At 41.9% G+C, this 21147-nt stretch overlaps 1 protein-coding gene across 3 annotated transcripts in view; it reads right to left on the reverse strand.

The window, feature by feature from the left end:
• The window catches only part of DOCK4 (dedicator of cytokinesis 4), a 381443-nt gene that overhangs the window by 215591 nt on the left and 144705 nt on the right, over positions 1-21147 (reverse strand). For all 3 annotated transcript variants that reach the window (XR_012648259.1, XM_075014636.1, XM_075014626.1), the window contains exons 6-8: positions 20333-20481; positions 9991-10075; positions 6577-6728 (exon numbers count right to left, since the gene is read on the reverse strand). Coding sequence is in view for 2 of the 3 variants with exons in the window: in XM_075014636.1 (XP_074870737.1) it covers positions 6577-6728; positions 9991-10075; positions 20333-20481 (386 nt within the window). In the remaining variant the exon portion in view is untranslated. The remainder of the gene's footprint in view (positions 1-6576; positions 6729-9990; positions 10076-20332; positions 20482-21147) is intronic.

Here is a 21147-nt window from a genome sequence, read left to right on the forward strand (position 1 = left end):
TACATGATCACAGATGAAATCATCAACATGTATGATTATGAACACTTTCAGTTTATGTCAAAATGCTTAAAAATATGCAAGTAAACACCATAGCTCATTAAAACACAATTCACTCGGGGTGGCGTTGGGGGGGCGCAATATCAACCTGAGACACTTTCTGGTGGGACAACGTATTTTCACCCTTTGTAAAATGTAAGTAAAATAGTTTATTTATGCATCCATAAAATGTTAGGAACAATGTGACAGATGGACTGTTCTGCTCCCTTCATGATTCTCAAATGGAAGTATTTAAAAGAGTGTTACAAGGAGGAGGGAGAAAATTGTTCTCCATGGACTCTGAGGATAAGACGAGAAACAATGGGCTTAAAACTGCAGCACAGGAGATTTTAGGATAGACTTTAGAAAAAAAACTTTGTAACTGTCAGGGTGGTTTAACACTGGAATAAATTGCCTACGGAGGTTGTGGAATCTCCATCACTGGAGATATTTAATTTCAGGTTAAACACTTATCAGGGATGGTCTAGAGACTCTGGACGGTGCTTGGTGCTGCTGGGAGGTCAAGGGACTGGACTTGATGACCGCTCGAGTCCCTTCCAGTTCTAGTGTTCTACGATTCTATGAAATGACACCAAGGGAGCGGAAACTAACTACATTCCTCCATATGGGGATATAGCCAGCTTTTCTGCCACTGCCCTCTAAAGAGTCAATGTGGTGGGCACATCAGAGGAGGAAATGGAATGTATAGCTGCGGCATACCAAGTTCCATCCATCCTCTGCTGGAAGATAGCCCCTTGCGAACCACTGCCAGATGGCCTAGTTAAGAGCAACCGGGAGGCCTGCAAACTAGATGCTGATCTACATTACTCCAGGCTGCAGTTGGACAGCGAAGAGAGGACTGTAATCATCTCCCTCAAGTCCCACCTGTCCTTGCTGTGCTCAGCAAATCACTCGCCCAGTGAATGTTCTTTAACTGAATTTACTCATGAGGAAAGGTAAATTAAACTACTGCTGTTATAACACACTGACTGTGTTTACAGTAGCCCCGTTCTTCAGAGGGGGCATGGTAATTGGCCTGATTGGAGAATACTAATAAAGTGCTGCAATGAATATGTAGCACCGCATTAGGCTAATTCTCCCTGTGTCAACTTCAAAGTTTCAAACTTTGAAGTGCCGGCATGCTGTGTAGCTGCAGGCACTTTGAACTGCCTGCGCTATTTTGAAGAAGCTTTACTCCCATTGTGTAGGAAACAAATATTTTATGGGAAAAAAATCAAGTGTTTTAAGAACAAAAAGCCAACCCCACACTGTTAACCTTTGAACATTTATTTGCCATTATAACTGCCTTAGTACTTTTTCAAACTGGTATTTTGATTATATACAGTCTGTCAAGTCTTGGGGTTATGAGGAAAAAACACTAACTTTCAAAAATACAAACATATTGGAAGCCATATAAAAAGGAGCTGGGTGTTGCGTGAATGACAGAGGAGGGAGGGAATGCAACTGAACATAAAATGGCCACACTGGGTCATATCAAAGGTCTGTCTAGCTCAGCAGGGGCCAGCGCCAGGTGTCCTCAAAGGAATGAATGGAATATGTAATCATTAAGTGTTCCACCCCATGTTGCCCAGTCCAAGCTTCCTGCAGACAACAGCCAAGGACACCATCCCAGCCAATTCTGGCTAATATCCATCAATGGACCTAACCTCCATGAACTTTACCTACTTCCTTTTTTTAACCCTATTTTAGACGATATACTGCCATTAGTAGATCCATTTCTCTTCTTTTCCCCCTCCACATGCACTGAATACTTAAGAAATTAGCACAGACTTTGTTTCTGGGGCCAAGTTAATGTACTTTTTACTTCTACAGGTTCACTCAAGCTCACAGCTTCAGAGTAATAGATCTCAATCCGCAAAAGACTTACACTTTAGTAAGGAATCCCCCTGAAATCAGTGGGACTATTCATATGAATAAAGCTAAACACATACAAAGTGTTCACAGGAATGGGATTTAAGATTGTAAAATGATATTTAAAATCTTGTGAAACTTGTAAAAAAAGAAAAAAATGAAATGCTTTCTCAAATTCAGTACCATTATATATTCAGATTTGGTGTAAATAAACTACCACCCATGCCTCCCAATAATTGTTTATAATTTGTATAAAATAGTACTTTTTTTCAAACTGTTATTCCAGTTTGAACTTTTTTGTTCTGAAATTACAGAGTATTGATTTGTTAACACAAAGTACACTGGCACAGGCTGCTACTAACAAAAAAAAAAACAAAAAAAAACTATTCAAACGTAGAGTCTTGTTTTTGACAGAGAAGGCATCTGTGCATCTGCAGTTTTCATTCCACTGTACAGATCTCATAACACTTTCTGGAGGGCTGTAGCGTCTAGCACATTATCTTTACCCACCTAATATAATAATGATGGGGATTCTTCCGTCTTACACTTCAACTGAATTATTTAATTTACAGCAGAAAGTATCTTCCCTTACTTCCAAATTCACACATGCATCTATTGTGAACAAATGGAGAGCCCATTTATCAGGAGGTAGCAGTTAGAAGAAAGTTTAATTCGACCAATGCATTTAATGGCTTAACTCAGTAAAGAGCAAAGACCTGCAAGTACTGCCACTTCTACAACCATGAAAATCATTTGTCAATAGTTTAGTGTTTTGTTTTTAAAACATTTACAAAAGTGTTTTCAGCTCTGACAAAAAGCACAATTCTACAACTGTTACAGACTACAGTTTCACTGAGCTTCTGCTATCTCCATACAGCTGTCAATTATTTTTGTTTGGGCTACTCATCCAAACAAGCAAATCCTGCAACGTTTCAATACCCTTGATTTTGAATCTTTATACAATTTAAAAAACAAAAGCAAAAAAAAAACTCCCACATCCCTAGCAAAACAGAAGCAAATATTTAGTGAATATGTTGCAAACAGGTCTACATTTGTATACATGTGGGCTGTGATTACACTACCAAGTTTGGTCGACAAAACCCCAGGTTTGTTGTCAAAACTGGTGGAACGTCCACATACAAAACGCATTTTGTTGACAGTTTGTCAAAAAAACACAGCACTTTGACCGGCAACATTCTGCCTCTCAGCCATGAGACATAACACTGCTGATGACAGATTCTGTCAACAAAAAAAAGCTGCATGGAAACTCTGGGGGGGCCTTCTCTCTACAGACGGGGCATCCAGAACAATGGGCAGCCCTGTCTGTTGTGCCTGTTTTGTCAAGAGAGCAGCCGGGCAGTCCGGCTGCTCTGTCCACAGAGCAGAGTGCTCTTTTGATTGGCTTTTGTGTGTGTCCACACTCTGTGGACAGTTTTGTCAGTGACTTCTGTAGACAGAGCGCTGTAGCGCAACTGTAGCCATGGAGTGCCACACACGTCAATTGGCTCACATAAGATCTCAAGTAAGTCCTGATCATTAGGGCTGCATTTACACTAAGCTGTGCTGCCAGCAGTGTGATACAAAGGAGGTGTCTCAACAATGCAAATAGTCATTCATTTGCATATTTGCACAGCTAATTTGCATGGTTACGTGACATGCTGCTGCTGGCAGAAACAGGCAATGTGGACATGGTTCTGCCAGTGAAAACCGCATTTGTCAGCATCCCCTTATCCCTGATTTTTTCCAGGCTTAACAGGCTGCCCACAAAGGGGGGTTTTGCCAGAAGAACCACATCTACATGGCTTGTTTTCTGCCAGCAGCAGCCTCTGCTGGCAATGAGATCTCACACAACTATGCAAATTAGTGTCCATTTGCATTTTTGAGACCCCTCCTTTGTATCACACTGTTGGCAGCACAGTTCAGTATAGATGCAGCCTTGAATTTTATGCGTAACAAGGCAAAAACCAAGTACTCTAAGAGGTGTGGAAAATAAGCCTGATGCAGTTAATAATTCACAAGAAATGTGGTGATGAAGAGGAGGCCTATATCATTTCAGCAAGACTTTATAGTCTGTTTGTAAGAATAAGTGTTTTGTCTATTAGTGTTTTATTTTGAGAACTCTGCACTTTTTTCTCAGTGCGTTTTCTGAACTGCATAATGTGATGAAATGGAAAAATCCACATTTTTGTTGCAATTCAGAAAGTAGCTCAAAACACAAGTGAGGCTAATATTGTACCCGCAAATTATTGAAGAAATCTGCTTTGAATTAACACATCACAAATTGCGCAAAGAAACCTAAATGATGCTGACACCTTAGTTGAAGCATTCTGAAATATGTTGCATTCATAGCTCAGGTCAACAAGCACATCATACCATTCTTCCATGCACATAATCCACTTCTATTTCATTTACAGTTTTAGCAACACCTCCAGGAGTATATGCTCTACTAAGTTTAAATATTTTCAGCATTCTTTAGTCGTATATCTCAAAAATGCTTCAGTGGGTAGAAAGCTGCTTTCACGTGCAGTTCGTCCAAGTTTCCCATTGTGCTCTTGAAAGCTATTTGAAGTCATGGCAACATGATTCAAGATTTGCCAGTGAGAAGATGAGAAAACACAGAGATTGTAAAGCTGTTCAAATAGCTCCACCATTTCTGAGAAATCGACTGTCAACAACAAGCTGGTCCAGATCCTGGAATACATATGGATTCAGGTAACTATATAAATGTATGCTTCCTCACATAAATGCATTTCAGTTTCTTGATTTTCATACTACTGCTGCTATAGCTTCGCCTTCCACTGTCCTAAATGTCCAAATTATGCTCCTTCAACTTCTGAAGCTCTCCCTTAACTAACCCTTCACCTGTTCTGCCATTTACCAGAATGAACTCCAAAATATATTCCTTGATGCCTCCTATTCACAGATGACCATTATTTTCAATGTGACTGAACTCTTAAGTGACTAACAGCAGATGTGATCACAATTATTCCTACCAGTTTTGATCTTAGTAACAGATGATGTTTATGTGACCTCATTAGCAAATAGAATCTATTTATTCTGTGTAGTTTTACTCCAAAATAGCAGGCAGACATTTCCTTGCCCTTATTCTACCCAATACAGGCAGGGGTCATTATGTCCAATTCTGACATGATTTCCACTTTATCCAAAGCATTCCTCGAACCATGAATGAACAGATTCTCCTAGATACCACATTATGTCATTTGCTTTCATACATTTTTTTCAAACTATTAACAACTATCATCCTATTAATGATCCCATACCAATGGCTTATTTAACTCTTTGTGAGGTCTTGTTCTCTTTTACCTAAGATATGTCTACTCTGTGGTGTGGTCTTAAATCCCTTCATTGGCTGCTCCTGTTGCAGAAAGACATTTCTGACTTCCATCCTACACTCCACATTTGCTCAGGAGAGCAGGAAGCATTTAATGATTCACATACCCAAACTCAAACTCCTTGACAACTTTTCTATCAGAGCAGACCCCAGAGACTCTACACTGGGCTACCCTCCCTATGCTCACATATGTTGAATATGTACAAAATGCAGGAGGATCCAACCGTATATTATCTTCTCTCCTGCCTAGAGAAGTGCAGAGGATGTGGCTGAGCACCATATAACACAGCCATGGGTCTATCTCCTTCCTTTGATACTCCCCATGTTGCTTACAACACAACAGTGTTGTCCCTTACAATCTCCTTCTCTTGTGTTTTTCTGAGAAACAGACAGCCAAGCTTGTGGTCTTCTGGGGCCCAGGACTACTAGCACTGGTGCTACTGATGACCCAGTTTTAAAAGGTGACTAAAATCAAACCAAAGGGAATTAAATATATATGAAGCCCCCAGAACCAATCCAAGCCAGTTTCGCAAGTGGAAGAGGGAAGATGTTATTGTCACAATGAAGAGAAGGGAGGACGATTTTAGCAGCTGTATTTTGGCATAAATTGAGGAGAGCATGAATGGTTATTCAGGAATCTACCGAAGCTCATATTCATCAAAACATGAGATAACAACCTGGACAAAATTTTGGCTGTTTGAACACAAAGCCAATGGACTTTAGTGTCATCATGGAGAAGGAAGTAGTAAAATACGTCTGCAACCTGATTGCGGGAAGAGGCGGAGCAACTAAAATGACCCTTAACTTACAAAATAAACACACACTACGTGTGCAAATGCACACGTGAGGGCAAACACCTCCAACCTCTCACACAGAACCAATATAATATTCGGAAAAAAAAAAGAGCAGAGAACTTGGTGGACAAAAGGAATTTTAATTTGAAACTAGCATAGTACTATGTAGGTTACTAATACTCTTCTCATAATCAAGGCTGGTTTATATCTGATTCTGAAAATATAATTAAGGGCTTGTCTCAACAGAGGTTTATTGCACTCTACAAGGGTGTGAATCCTGAGCTGCACTAACTCATAAGGAACCTTTGATGTACATCAGCAGGCACTATATGGAGCCATTAATTGGTAATACATCAGTGTCCTTTAGCGACCACATCCCCATTGTCAGCATTGCCGCACTGTGCAGACAAATCTGAAATCTATTCACAACTACTGCCATCGTAAAAGATTCATGGAATACACTAATCTAGGCCCTTCTGTACTATGGTTTTGACATATTTGTATGAAATTTGATGTTATTACCTGATTGGTCTATTCTCCTTACTATCGAACAGTGAGAAGATGACTTCCAGTTCCTCTCCTAGATTGGAGCACATCAAGCTCTTCATCTGCACAAGAAGATGGTGGCTGCTGGCTGGGACAGGTGTGTCTTTCTTTCGATGACGATGCTCCATCTATGTATATCAGCATCAACAACAACCCAATTTATCAGATGGTTCAAACAACGGATAAAAAGCCTAATACACTGAACACAGAACTACCTAAACATTCTAAAGTGGGGATAATTTTTTAGCCCCAATCCTTTCATTTTAAGTGTAGCACTTAGGTTGCAATGATCCAACTGATTTCCCCCGTCTTTTCCAAATAAAAGGAATGAAGTGCTGATGCGCCACACTGGCTCAATTGGGACTGTAAGAACACATTAACTCCTAACTTTCCAGCTCCTCCTTCTAACCACCAAAACCACCTTACGCAGGTATTTAGTTGTGCATAATTTACATTCTGGTTTTAAACAATTAGTTTAAAATAAAATATATAATGCATTGTAGTTACTAATCTAAAACTGGAAGGATCACTTCCACACAGTATCATCTGTGCTAGACTGCTCTGTAGGTCAGTTGCTTTTACCTTTAATAGCCTCATTTATCAATGTAAAGCCTGAACATTTTAACCAAACCCTGGGATCTAACAAAAACAAAACAAAAAAAAAAAATCAGTACTATTTCGGTTTCCTACATTGTGATAAAAATCCCTTAATTTTACCTAGTGACACTTCCAGAGTACTTCATTTTCAATGTAAGCTAACTTCTTTTGCTTTTTCCTTTTTTTCTTTTAAATTTACATAAGCTTGCTAATCACTAACTTTAATAAGGTTTGCTCATGTTAGTAGTAGCTAATTTTATTTCTTTTATTCTTTTATCTAACTTAGTTAATCTTACAAAGTAGTTAGGGTTCTTCTACTTAACTGTATTTTTAATTTTTCTTCACTTGATTACAGTTTCCTTTCCATATAATTAGAAAAATATTTCATATTAAGTGTCCAGATCTGGTTCTGTAATACTACATACCATTTTGAACTTTCATAAAGACTGGGCCATTATGGGCAACATGAAAGCCAAATACTTAATTGACACCATAATGAAACAGGTGAACTGAATATAAGATCAAATGACCATCAGCATTGTAACAAACAGGGGGTAAATATGTTAGGTTACATTTATGTGGGCCCAAACTTTTCATTTGTCCTTTATTCCTTGGCCTATCTTACTTATTCATATACACACGAGTTAACAGGAGTAAAACTTTGGAAAAAAAGAATGCTTCGATTTAAGCCAATTAAACTGCTCTGTATTACTATAACAATTTAACATTACCATAGGTCATATCCTAATCCCACTGAAGTCAGCTGGAGTCTTTCAATTCACTACAATGGAGTTTGTATGGATCAGCCCCTTGAAAAACACTGATGATAATTTCCTATTAAATCACAATGGATCATTCTGTGTCCAGAGAAGCCACAAGAAGAGTTGTCTCATACAGCTTGCCATCCATGTTATTATATTAGTGGAAACCCCCCCCATGATACAATATGATTGACAGCAGCAATACATACAAAATGGATATATTATGATTCCATTAATCTTAGCATAGCCTAATGCCACTCAGGGGCCAGTTATAGTATTAAAGAAAGCATCTCATATGCTTTTACTCACAATTAGCCTTTTATGGAAGCAGTCCAGGACTGAAATATCACATCACTGATGATATAGGAGGCAATGATATAACATGTGGAGCATGGGTGCATGTGTGTACACACACACACACACACACACACACACACACACACACACACACAGAGAGAGGAAAATTTTACTCAACGGAAAGCAACTCTCCTAGCTACAGACACACTAAAATAGCCCCAAGGAAATTTTCCAATATCAAGATAAATTCCTTTATTCTATCTACAGGAATATGCTACCCTACGCATTAGTTTCTTTCAATTATAATTTTGAACACATTAACTATGAGTGAAACTTGCCATGGAAATGTCATCTGAATCACACAAGAAACTCAGATAATTGGAGGATGTGACATAGGGACCTCTTGATGCCAACTGTCATAAGACATGAGGGTGCATAGGGTTTACAGGGACCCTCTGGAACAGATATGTACATAAAAGTTCACCAAAAGGTCGATTGTGAAATCTCTAACAAAAGCCTACTGGTCATGTTGATATTTGTGAAATATATATATACAGCTAATATTTAAGGAGTTATAGAGCTATACTAAAAATTATATTGTTACTGTCTTGAAGTTAGGGCAGTCATCAGAAAGCAGCATGCCTCAGCAATGCTCCTTTGAGACAGGAGACCTAGTTCCCCGTCTTTAATTGTGTGTATGATACGCCTCGCAATGTATACTTGTCAAGTATCAGAGGGGTAGCCGTGTTAGTCTGGATCTGTAGCAGCAATGAAGGGTCCTGTGGCACCTCATAGACTAATAGAAAAGTTTAGAGCATGAGCTTTTGTGAGTTAACTCACTTCTTCAGATGCTGGTCCTGGAAATCTGCAGGGCCAGGTATAAATAGGCCAGAGCAAGGCTGGGGATAACGACGTTAGCTCAGTCAGGAAGGCTGAGTTGTACTGTCATCAGTAGATCTGGAGGTGTGAACTCCAAGAGAGGGGAAGCTGCTTTTGTATTTAGCCAGCCATTCACAGTCTTTGTTTAATCCTGAGCTGAGGGTATTGAATTTGCAGATGAATTGTAGCTCAGCAATTTCTCTTTGGAGTCTGGTCCTGAAATTTCTTTGCTGTAGGATAGCTACTTTTAAATCTGCTACGGTGTGTCCTGGGAGATTGAAGTGCTCTCCTATGGGTTTTTGTATATTGCCATTTCTGATTTGTGTGCATTTATTCTTTTATGTAGAGACTGTCCAGTTTGTCCGATGTATATGGCAGAGGGGCATTGCTGGCACATGATGGCATAAATTACATTGGTAGATGTGCAGCTGAATGAACCCACGATGGTGTGGCTGATCCGGTTAGGTCCTGTAATGATGTTGCTGGTGTGTATATGTGGGCAGAGCTGGCAATGAGGTTTGTTGCATGGATGGGTCCCTGAGATAGAGTGACTGTGGTGCGGTGTATAGTTGCTTGTTAGGATTTGTTTTAGGTTGGCAGGTTGTCTGTGAGCAATGATAGGTCTGCCTCCCAAGGCCTGTGAAAGAGTGGGATCATTGTCCAGGATGGGTTGTAGATCCCTGATGATGCGCTGTAGAATGTATACTTGCTAACTGAGGCCAGAGTGGACTAATGCAAAATCTACAGGAGAGGAAGAGTACAGGAATTAAAAACAAAGGAATGCTAAACATAAGTGGTAGCCAGAGGGCTCAACTCTGGGTGCCCCTGTAAAGCATCACAGTTGCCGTCTACTTACCAGTCTATAGAGTTCTGTAATACTGATCTCATCAGGATCCACCATAGCATATTCTTTTCTTGGAACCAAGTCTAGCCCCAGTTGCCTAAAAAAGAGAGTATGGAAATAATGGAGAGACAATTCAGGGCATATTCTGAAATCACTGTTTCCCCTACATCAGAATTTTGATGGAAATACGTCTAACACTGTGTACTTTAATTGGTGTCATGCCTGGATGGGAGTTCATATTCTTCTACATTTTAAAATTTGTATATACATTGAAAGAAAAAAATTAATCACTGTTTTATCAGAACATTGTAATCTACCAGTGAAAGATTTACTGTCAAAAGGATTCTTAATCTATCTAAAGGAAGATATGATCATATAGAATGGCTGGGCTTAAAAGGTTATTCCAGTTTGTGAGATACTCTCATGCATTTCAAATGAGAAATGTTAATATCTCCCAAACCACAAAAATATTTTAATTGTGATCACTGTATGAAGTTTTTCATGTTACTCTTGTGCTAACTATGAAGTAGATCCATTGTTGCTACATACAACAATACCTGGTTTTCTGTATATTTACTATTTTATATGAAGTGTTTTTAAAACAAAAAAAAATAAGCATTGTATTTCACAAAACTTTGGTATCATTCTCACTATATTTTATACTTCTACAGTAAACTCTTTCATATCCAGCAGCGCCAGGACCTGGAGGTTGTCAGATAGTCAAATATTCTGGATAACACAGGTAAGCCTAGCAATGCATAACACTAAAGAAAAACAAGATTAGAAATTAAGAAAAAACAAAAAAATGTACACAGAGTACTTTATTTACCAACAAAAGTAGTACTGTACACTGTCAATTTATACTGTATTTGCTATATTTATTTTTAATTTCACTATATTGTACTTACGGAAAAAGTAACTATAAAGATACTTATGCTTAAAGTGCCAGTTATTTGAGAGTGCAGATGATAAAATGATAAAATACCGATATGATAGAACTTACTGTATTTTCGGACTTAAACTACACCTTTTCCTTGTATTTAGAGGAAACTAAAAGTTAGTGTTCATACTACCCTTACGCTCAAGGAGAATTTAACTTCTCAGAGATTGCTATACTGAGTAATCGATAAACTCTAAGGCATAAAAGAACTCTTATAAAGACTGACATGGCTGCAAAGTTCAATTATGAAAGTTGAAGGCACCTTTATGGAAGGAAGCCAAGATTCACTTACATTTAAAAGCCCCAGGAAATTATCAGCAACAAATGAAGAATTGTCAAGTGAAATGGAATTCAGAGTTCTTTTCTCACTCACCCTTTACAACACAGATATGAAGCACTACCTTTGTAAGTAACAAGAGGAGTGTGGGGGAAGACACAGGGATAAAAAACCCTTGGTTGGCCCTCTGGGACTGAAAAATTGCTGTGCAGACATTTTGGCTTAAGCTGGAGCCTGAGCTCTCAGACCCTGCCAGGCTGGTACCCATAACACTGCAATTTTTAGCCCCGCACCTCTAACTCCATAAGCCTGAGTCAACTGGCCTGGCCAGTGATGGCCATGCAGTGGGTCTTTTTTCCTTGTGCAGATGTAGCCAGTGTCTTGGTCAGCAGCATTTGGAACACCTATTCAGCAGGTACAGCAGACCTACTGATATGAATTGATCAGGGTGTTGAATTGATGCTACAGTTCTTATGTTGCCTCCTCTGAGGCTCATATTTCTAATGGTTCTTATAGCTGGTCCCCAGCTTGTTAGCTCCAAAACCCGCATCCAAATTATAACTTTGCCTGTGAACGTATGAGCTGGTCCCTGCCCTCGCAATCAACCTTCCATTGGCTGAGCGTCAATTCTCCCTAAGTATCCACGCTAATGAATCCAACTTTTAAATTTTCAAATACAGATAATGTTTGTCACCTGGGGCAGAATTAAGACACAGTAAGATTGGGCAGTTAAGAGACAAAGCATTCAGTCTCAATAGCTACCAATTTTGCATTCCCGAAAAGCATTACATTCACCATACAACTAAACTTTAAAAAGGGTATGAGAGTTTGATTTTGAGTAACAAAATTAGTGTGTAGCATCAGAGGGGTAGCCGAGTTAGTGTGTATCTTCAAAAACAACAAGAAGTTCTGTGGCACCTTATAGACTAACAGATATTTTGGAGCATAAGCTTTCGTGGGCAAAGACCTGCTTCATCAGATGCATGGGGGGCGTGTTCACAGGAGGATTTAAAAAGTGGGTCTGACTCCGGAAGAGGATGCTAGATTGGTAAATAAAAATCTACTGTTAGAGTGTATTGTACACACTGTAAGCTGCCATCTGCAAAGGAGTGGATCATTTTTATTCCTACTAAAAATATATTCTACTAGGCAGGTCAGAGTGACCTAACTATTCAAATCACATACATCAAAGTGCAAGCTGCTCTCTTGAAAATGGCAAGAAGAACTTCCCAATCACACATATTCAGAACTGTGCGACTACATAAGTACATATATGAGAAGACTTCCTATTGGATAGGGGCAGGCAATAATTTTCACAGGGAGGCCACTCCAGGAACTTTGGTAAGTCATCAGGGGCTGTCTCTGGGTCCCCAGAAGGGGAAGAGCCTGGAGCAGAAGAGGTGGGGTTAGGGGCAAGAGAGAGAGAGAGAGAGAGAGAGAGAGAGGGAGAGCGTGAGCGAGCAAGCACTGGCTGCTGGAGAAAAGAGAAGTTACTCGTGTATAGTAACGATGGTTCTTCGAGGTGTGTCCCTGTGGATGCTCCACATTAGGTGTCGGGCTCGCCCCAGCGCCGCAGTTCGGAGATTTCCAAGCTGTACCTCATCGGATCGCACATGTGCTGATGTGCGCCAGTTCTTTTTGCGCTTTCGGTCACATGCGCAATCCGGTCCCCGCAAGTTCCTTGACCAATCGGCCTGGGTGCTCCTGAAAAATGTAAAGCAGAACTCTGAAGCAGGGAGGAACGGGTGGGTAGTGGGTAGTGGAGCACCCATGGAGACACATCTCCAAGAACCATAGTTACTACACAAGTGAGTGAGTAACTTCTCTTTCTTCTTCGAGTGGTCCCCATGGGTGCTCCACAGTAGGTGACTACCCAGCAGTGACCCCAGAAAAATGGAGGTGGGTACCAGATTTATATGCAGCTTGCCCTTGAAAGGACCGCTGTCGATAGACGTGTATCCTCTTCCAACACCCGGTGAATCACGCAGTGTCTGGCGAAGGTGTCATAGGATGACCATATCACAACTCTGCAGCTGTCCTTTAGTGAGACTCCTTTAAAGAAGGCTGTTGAGGCTGCCATCACTCTGGTGAAGTGAGCTCTGGGCGGAACTAGCAGAGGAGTCTTACATAGTGCATAGCACATTTTTATGCAGGATACAAATGTTATTTGAAATCCTTTGTGATGACAGCCCTTCCCCTTTTGATCTGGGTGCAAGAGACACCAAGAGTCTATTCATCTTTCGGAAGGGTTTAGTTCCGTCTATATAAAAGGCCAGTGCCCTTTTCACATTGAGTGAATGCAGCCATACTTCCCTACTTGAGGCGTGCAGTCTCGGGTAGAAGGATGGTAGAACTATCGGCTCGTTAATGTGGAACTCTGAGGAGATCTTTGGAAGGAACACCAGGTGTAGGCATAGAATCACCGCTTCGTTGAAGGAGGTTGTATAGGGCGGAGTTGCCATTATCGCCACCAGCTTGCTCACCCTGCGAGTCAATGTAACTGGAAGAATAAAGGTCATTTTCATGGTAAGTAGATGGAGGGAGATGGTGGCCAGTGGGCTGAAGGGTGGTCAAGACAGTGTTTCGAGGACCGGACCTAAGTTCCATGAAGGCGATAATGGTTTCTGTGGGTGGTATAAGTTCGCAAGGCCCTTGAGGAACCGTGCTGTAATTGGGTGGGCAAATAGGGTTGACCCACCCACCGTATAGCAGAATGCCGATATAGCTGCAAGGTGGACTTTTAGTGATGATAAAGTGAGTCCGCCTTGTTTTAAGTCCAGTAGATAATCCAAAATTGTGGGAACCGGGACCTCCAGAGGGGTTAATTGTTTGGACAAACACCAGGATGTAAAGCATTTCTACTTGTATGCATAAGCTTTCCTGGTAGAGGCCAATCGACTGCATTTCAAGACCTCTTTTACTCCTTCTGAGCATGCTCTCTCTAGGGCACTGAGCCAGGGATTAGCCATGCTTCGAGGCAAAGCATTCGAGGCTGAGGGTGTCTCATGGTCCCCCGGTTTTGCGAGAGGAGGTCTGATATGATCGGGAGGGGGAGTGGTGGGCAGCATGACATGCATAGCAGCACAGGAAACCAGTGCTGTCGGTCCCACGGTGGGGCTATAAGTATCAAGCGCGCCTTTTCACTCCTTGCCTTTTCCAGGACCTTGTGGATAAGTATTGTGGGAGGGAATGCATACAGCAAGGTGCCCCTCCATGACAGCAAGAAGGCATCCCCCAATGAGCCCTGTCCAATGCCCGCTCTGGAGCGGTACTGGGGGCACTTCCTGTTGCTGTAGGGGGCAAACAAGTCAATCTGAGGGAACCGCCATATATCGAATATACTGTGGAGCAGATCTCCCATTTGTGCATAAGAGCGAAGTGCCTGTTCAGCTGATCTGCCCTTGCATTGTGGACACCAGGTAAGTAAGAGACACCTGGTGCCTCTGCCTGCGGTTCTGCAAGCACCGCGATCTCCGGCACCATCAGACCCCATGCCGGCGTGCCCAGTTCTGGTGCTCTCAGTGCCAGAAGTCTCAGTGCCATGGCCTCCAGTGCCTGCCGGGTCCTCGGTGCTGCCTCTTTGCCAGTCTGAGCCCCAGGAACTGTCTTATGTTCTGCGGCCTTTGCACTGCCCTTAACAGTGAACGCTTCCTGGCCCTGTGCCTCACTTGTCCTGCTCACAGGTAGTACCTGCAAGGATCGAGTAGGGTATATTTTCTTCTTTTTCTTATGCACCGAGGAGGTCAAAGAGGTTGTCTTCCACTTATGTGGCCCCAAGGGCCCTTCCCTTGGGGTGTCTCGGATGGCTCAGACTGAAGAACCTTGTCAAATAAAATCATTTTCAGTCTCATTTCCCTGTCCTTTCTCGCTCTGGCCGTCAGCTTAGAGCAGTCAGGACATTTCTGTGGGACATGGGTCTCTCCCAGACAACAAATACACTTGCTATGGCCGTTGGAGGCAGGCATAGCTTCGCAGCACAAGTTGCATTTCTTAAACCCTGGCAGAGACATCTCCTTCTGAGAAGTGCTTAACAACTTGTAACTTTAACAAGGTACTTAACAGCTACTAAATACATAAGGTTTGACATTCTGTAGAGATAAGCAGGCCAAAGAAGCGGCTGCCCCTTCTCTCTCTTGCTCCTTCCTCCCTCTCTTTTTTTCTTCTTTTTTTTTTTAAATTATATAGAGGAATAACTTTAAAAACTGTTTGTAAGAGAACAATTTTAGCAAAGGAACTAATAATGGTACTGATAATGTATTTATCTGTCTTAGGCGCTGGAGCCGAAGCGAAGTCCAGCTGCAGCCACTAGCGGTGGGAAGGAACTGGCAGGAGCTGGATTATGCATGTGACCAAGAGCGCGAGAAGGACCAGCGCGCATCAGTGCATGTACGATCCGATGAGATACAGCTTGGAAATCTCTGATCTGTGGCACTGGGGCGAGCCCAGCACCTACTGTGGAGCACCTATGGGGACCACTCAAAGAAGAAGCTTAGAAACAGAGAACTTTACAACAGACACTCACCTGAGGCTATGTCTACACTTTGAGATAAATTCAAATTTATTAATAAAATTGATTTTGTAACACTGGGTTTTATATATTTGAATTTTAATAACCTCATCCGCCCACAGCCTCCCCCCAAAGTCAACTTATTGCTGCTACACTTAACCACCAAACACTGACTTCTGCAGCAGCGCATTGTGGGAATCTATCCTACAGTTTCTTCAACCCCATAGCATTCTGGGTACTTTTGCTGGTGCAGCATGGGAAAAAAGTCTCCTGCAAATGGTTATGGGTATGTGATGTCACCTTCCCACATTGCATTGCCTTCAGTCCCCTTCTGTGGAAAGCAAACAGCCATTTTTCCAGGAGAAGAAAAGAAAAGCAGGGCATCTACAAAGATCGCCAAATTAACTGAAATCTCTTGCTGCTATAAGTGATGTTATGGGTTGCAGTGACACAGGAAGGTCCCTGGACACAGTGAATGGTGCTGGCGGAGCAAGGAAGCACAGCAACCTTGACTGCCAGGGTGACTGTTCAGGAGCAGGCTCTTGTGGGTACAAGAAATTATGTGCAAACCATGGCAGCAGCAGCGGATAAACCATTGTTGGTGGCAAATCCTCCCAATTGGAGTGCCACGATGAGAAGACACTCTGTCAATTGGAAGTGCCCCCTCCTGGGGTAGGTGGTCTGCCCCCCGAGCCACGTGAGAACCCTGAATGTCTGGATGACCATGGAGATGGAGGTAGTGTTAGGGATCCGCAGTCCGGCAAATGGGGCAGTGCCACGTGAGCTTTTGGCAACATATCTTCATGTCACTTTTTTCGTGCCGTGCTGCACTCCAGTGCCACCAGCTTAGGTGAACCGATATTCCAGTGCTGCTTTGGAGCCTTCTCTGGTGCTTCGTAAGAGTGGGACGGTGCCGAGCCTGGTGCCTCATACGAGTGGTGAGGGGACCTGGTGTGGTGCCACCTGCATTCCATCTCCAACACCAAGGGTGGGGGTCATAGTTTTGGATGACCTCTTGTGCCCATGGAGTAGAGGAAGATGATGTAGCTGGCACTGCCAACGGTATTGATGGCACTGGAGGTGCCAAACTCTGGTGGCTCAGCTCTGAAAGCACCTGTTTTAGTGATACCAACTCGGACAGTGCTGGGGGAGTCATGGTGACCTTCTCAACTAGCAAGACCCCTGAAGATGGCACTGGAGGCCAGGAACATGCCAGAGAAATGCACACTTTAGTGGTTGGGGTGCCGACCAAGGTAGAGGGATGTGTGGAGTTTGTACCTTTGGTCTCCTTTGACGGGTTCACAGCAGAGGGCTGCTCTGGGGCCGATGGTTGAAGGGACTTTTTGTAAAGGTAAGTCTATTCGCTTGATTTCTCCTGGCCCTTTCCATGAGCCTGAAGCAATGGGTGCAGATGGAGTCTGATGACCCTCACCCAAACACTTGATACATGACATGTGGCTGTCAGGCTGGCTGTCAGGGACAGGCCTGGCTTCCCTGCACACTGTGCATCACTTCAAGCCTGGGGAGCCCGGCGTGCCAATGACGCAGCAACTAAACTCTAACACTAAACCTAACTTTAACTTTTTTTTTTTTTGGTTTAACTTTAAAGGGAAAGATAACTAAAGGTAAAGGTAGAACAATAACTAAATCTCCTTTGTCTTTCAGTGAGAGAGAGAGTGAAGCTCCATCTGCTGCCGAGGATGGTAGAGAAGGAACTGAGGGGCCTGCACCTTGAGTGCCAGATAGGACGAGGAGGTGCTCCTGCGCAAGCAGAGTGCCAGAAACCACAGTTATAGGAGAATCTCTGAGCGCTGGCGCAAGGACACACCCACACAGATCGTGGGGCACCCACGGGGACACTACTCAAAGAAGAAAGCTCCTTAGGCAAAGACTGTAAACTGCTAAAGCTTTGGTCCTAGAAAGTGAGTTATTTTTGTTTTATTTTTAATCACACTTGTCTCTATTCTTCTTGCTTAGCATCATCTACACCTACGTTCTGTATTAACAAACCTTTGTTTAGTTTTTCCTTAGCCATTTCAGTGCTTTCTATTAAAGCAAATAAAGGTTCTTGGCTAGACTATCAGGCTGGTGCACTCTCTTTTTGGAGGCAGCAAACCTGGTAATTTCTATGAGTGACAAGTGATGGGGACTAGATATTGCAGAGGTGCTTCTGAGAAATTCAGGAACGTTATCTACAAGCAAGGTGAAGACTGGCAGAGGTGTTTGCTGGTAGAGGGGAGAGACAAGTGCAGCAAGGGACTGACACATCTTTAGTCTGAGACACAGGGCAAGAAGTGGATGAGATTGAATGCAGACAGAGGAAGAGTAACAGAAAATTACATCAATGGGAAAAATCTAATAATAAAAAACAAATTTATTTGGGAATGATCTGGCAAGGTAGTGAATATCCTCAACTTGAGCTGACTTCATTGGTTGTTGAGGGCTCAGCAGTTCTCTGTGTCTGGTAGAAGTGAGCTCCTTATAAATGAGGATGGTCCTTTTCTTCCCTTTTTATTTCTCCCCCAATCTCTCCAGTTCATCCAAAAACTAATAAAATGAAGAACCCAAGGGAAAAAAACCCTCTCTTCTTAAAGGCTTGCTGCCAATTTCTTCCCTCTGCAGATGGCTTCTATTTCTGTAATTTATCTGCTTAATTTATCAAAGCCAGCTGTAATGCATAAGTAGTTATGATAATCTGTTACATGTACAATATCCTCCTTTGAGTTAATAATTAATAAAATACCACTCATAGGTATTTCTAAGATGCCTGTCACCTTTGCTTCAGAGCAAGAGGTGGGCAAACTACTTACTGGTGTAAAAGGAATGTAGAAAAATTAAAAGTGTATGCAAAAGAAGAGTCCGCTTTCAAATCAAAATTCTTTATTTCCTTCTTTACTCCTTCTCTTCAATTCTCCTCCCCCCACCTTTTTTCCTGTACATTTAGTTCATAGTTCAGCATCCCTTATCCTAAGAAGCATCACCTGTGTACTTTACCTTTTTTCAAGTTTCATACAGAGCTGATCTTAATCCACTGTTGTCACTAGAAAAAAACTTCCACTATCAGAAAAGGGTTTTAGATCAGGCCTATTCTCACACAGCAACAAGGCAGACCATACTAATTTCACGTGGTTTACAAAAATGACAAATATAATGGCAGAAAAGGTGTCTAATGATAAGTTAAGTTTATAGTGGAAACTGACACACTGTAGAAATTAGCGGCCTGATTTTCTGAGGTGTTGAGCAATCACAGCTCCTGTGGACTCTAACAAAAACAACATGTCGCTCAGAGCACATGAAAAATCAGGCTAGAAAGTCCTTGTAATTAAGACAGTAGCAAAAGACAAGTAATGCATGACAGGTCAATTGCAAGCTAATCTCACCTCCACAATTTCACTGTTCAAAACCATGCTGCAAATCTAAAGGCAAAACCTAGCTATGCGCACAAATGTCACCACTATAGGAATACACTTCATTTGCTGGCATCGGTGCTCATCAGCTGCCAAACGTGGCCCAAGCCAGGCAACAGTAGTTGGCACCTCTCTAGAAAACAGTCATAAGAGCCTTATGCCCCATTGCCAGCTACAGGAACAGGGCATCAAGTCAGTCTTGATTTTCAATGCAAGCATCAACTTACTTTTAATTGTACTGCAGTTTGCAAAAGTAATACAAAGTCAGGAGTCTGTGCTCACGAAAGCTCATGCTCAAAACTTTTATGTTAGTCTATAAGGTGCCACAGGACCCTTCGCTGCCGTTACAGATCCAGGCTAACACGGCTACCCCTCCGATACTTAATAAAGTCAGGAGTAGCCTGTTGTGTTTATTTTTGCTACATATAATGTGTCTGGAATAAAGATGAGCTTGCTGGCTTTTCAAACTGTGCAAGATACTATCAAGAGCAGTGTGATGAAGATCTGGTGAAGTTAAAATCACATTCAGCATCAGAACTTTAAGCTTTTAATGTTTTATTTCTAGAATTCATGCAGTTAGTAACAGTGAAGTGAAAGCCTTTGATATGGTATGAGTTTAGGCAGAAAGATACTTGTTTGCTATTAAAACCTTGACAGCTTGCATGATTCCCATAGCTCTCCTAAATAAATGTTCAGACAAAAGCAAACTACAAGAGTTTATTGGGTTTTCTTTCTTTGGTTTCATGATTTTTGTTGTTCTTGTTGTTCATTTTTGGTTTTTATTTGTTTCTTCATCTATCTCAAAGCAGCTCAAGTAAAACTGACTCATGACAGACTCAAACTTGAAATTTTGGACTAAAACCTCAGCTGCCATAAATAAGCATAAGCTGATTTGTACCAGCTGGGAAACTGGCCTTGCATGTATTGATAACGAAAGTCACCTCACCTCATGATCCCTCCTAGCCCTGCATTTCTAGGATTGCTCTTTAAGTACAAAGCTGAAGCAATTGTTTGCAGAGTGTTTTGTTTTGTTGTGTGCGTTTTAAAATCAAGTGAAACTGACAATCATTTACTTTCAAAGAGTAAAATGGACTGGCCCAAATATGCCCCTCCCAGAGAAAAGAATAGATGGCCGGGGAAGAGTTCAGAAAACGCTGGTGTCAGATCAAGTATCTCTGCCATGCACCAGTCCATACCTGCTTCTGTTATTAACTTTTACTCACTCATTGCCCCAGTCCAGACGAGCAGTGATGTGCCGTTTTACATCCTTCATCCGGTCATGGGTGAGATGGCCAACAAGCACCTGCCGTCGCAGATCAAGGATTTCATTCATTATGTGCCACAGTCGGTGAAAGAGGTCCCCTTCATTTCTCTGTCAGACATACAAACGGTTATGTGTACACCAACTGTGAAAGTCAACTCTGCGAACTGTTACGTTGTGAAGGGGAAACAAAAGCTCTCTAAGACCCTCCCTAACTTCTCACTCATGTGCATCATGCCCTCTTTGCCCTCATTGTACTGTGATCTCCCCTCAAAGAACAAACGAGTAGAAACAAATCCATACAGAGACTCTATGGTACGTTGAGCACAAGCTAACTGCGTTCCCTAAAGACTACTCTATAATCACTGCCTCACAGCCTTCTCTACTTCTTACAAGCCTGAGGAGCAAGAAATAAGTTTCAGACTTGATTTGGACATGCCTGACTATTGGTAGTGTATATCATGGGTCAACTGAAAAGAGCTACAAGCACATATTTTAAAATCTTTCCTGAAAGGCACTTCCTCCTTAATTTGATTCTCAAACATGGGGAATTATCTGAATCGCCTTCTGACTTCTTCACCTCAACTCTCTCCCCTTAGTTACACAACAATAAAGGGACTCAGCAATAGTTCCCTTCCCTCACCTATTCCAATTAAATGTCATTATATTTTTATATTGTCTGAAGACGCTTACTTTGAAGAAGAACTTTGAATCATTAAGATCTGATGACGTAACATGCACAATTTTGAATAATGTGTTCTGAGCTATTTCTTATCC

Source organism: Carettochelys insculpta, chromosome 1 (genome assembly GCF_033958435.1).
Source record: "Carettochelys insculpta isolate YL-2023 chromosome 1, ASM3395843v1, whole genome shotgun sequence".
Lineage (NCBI taxonomy): Eukaryota > Metazoa > Chordata > Testudines > Carettochelyidae > Carettochelys > Carettochelys insculpta.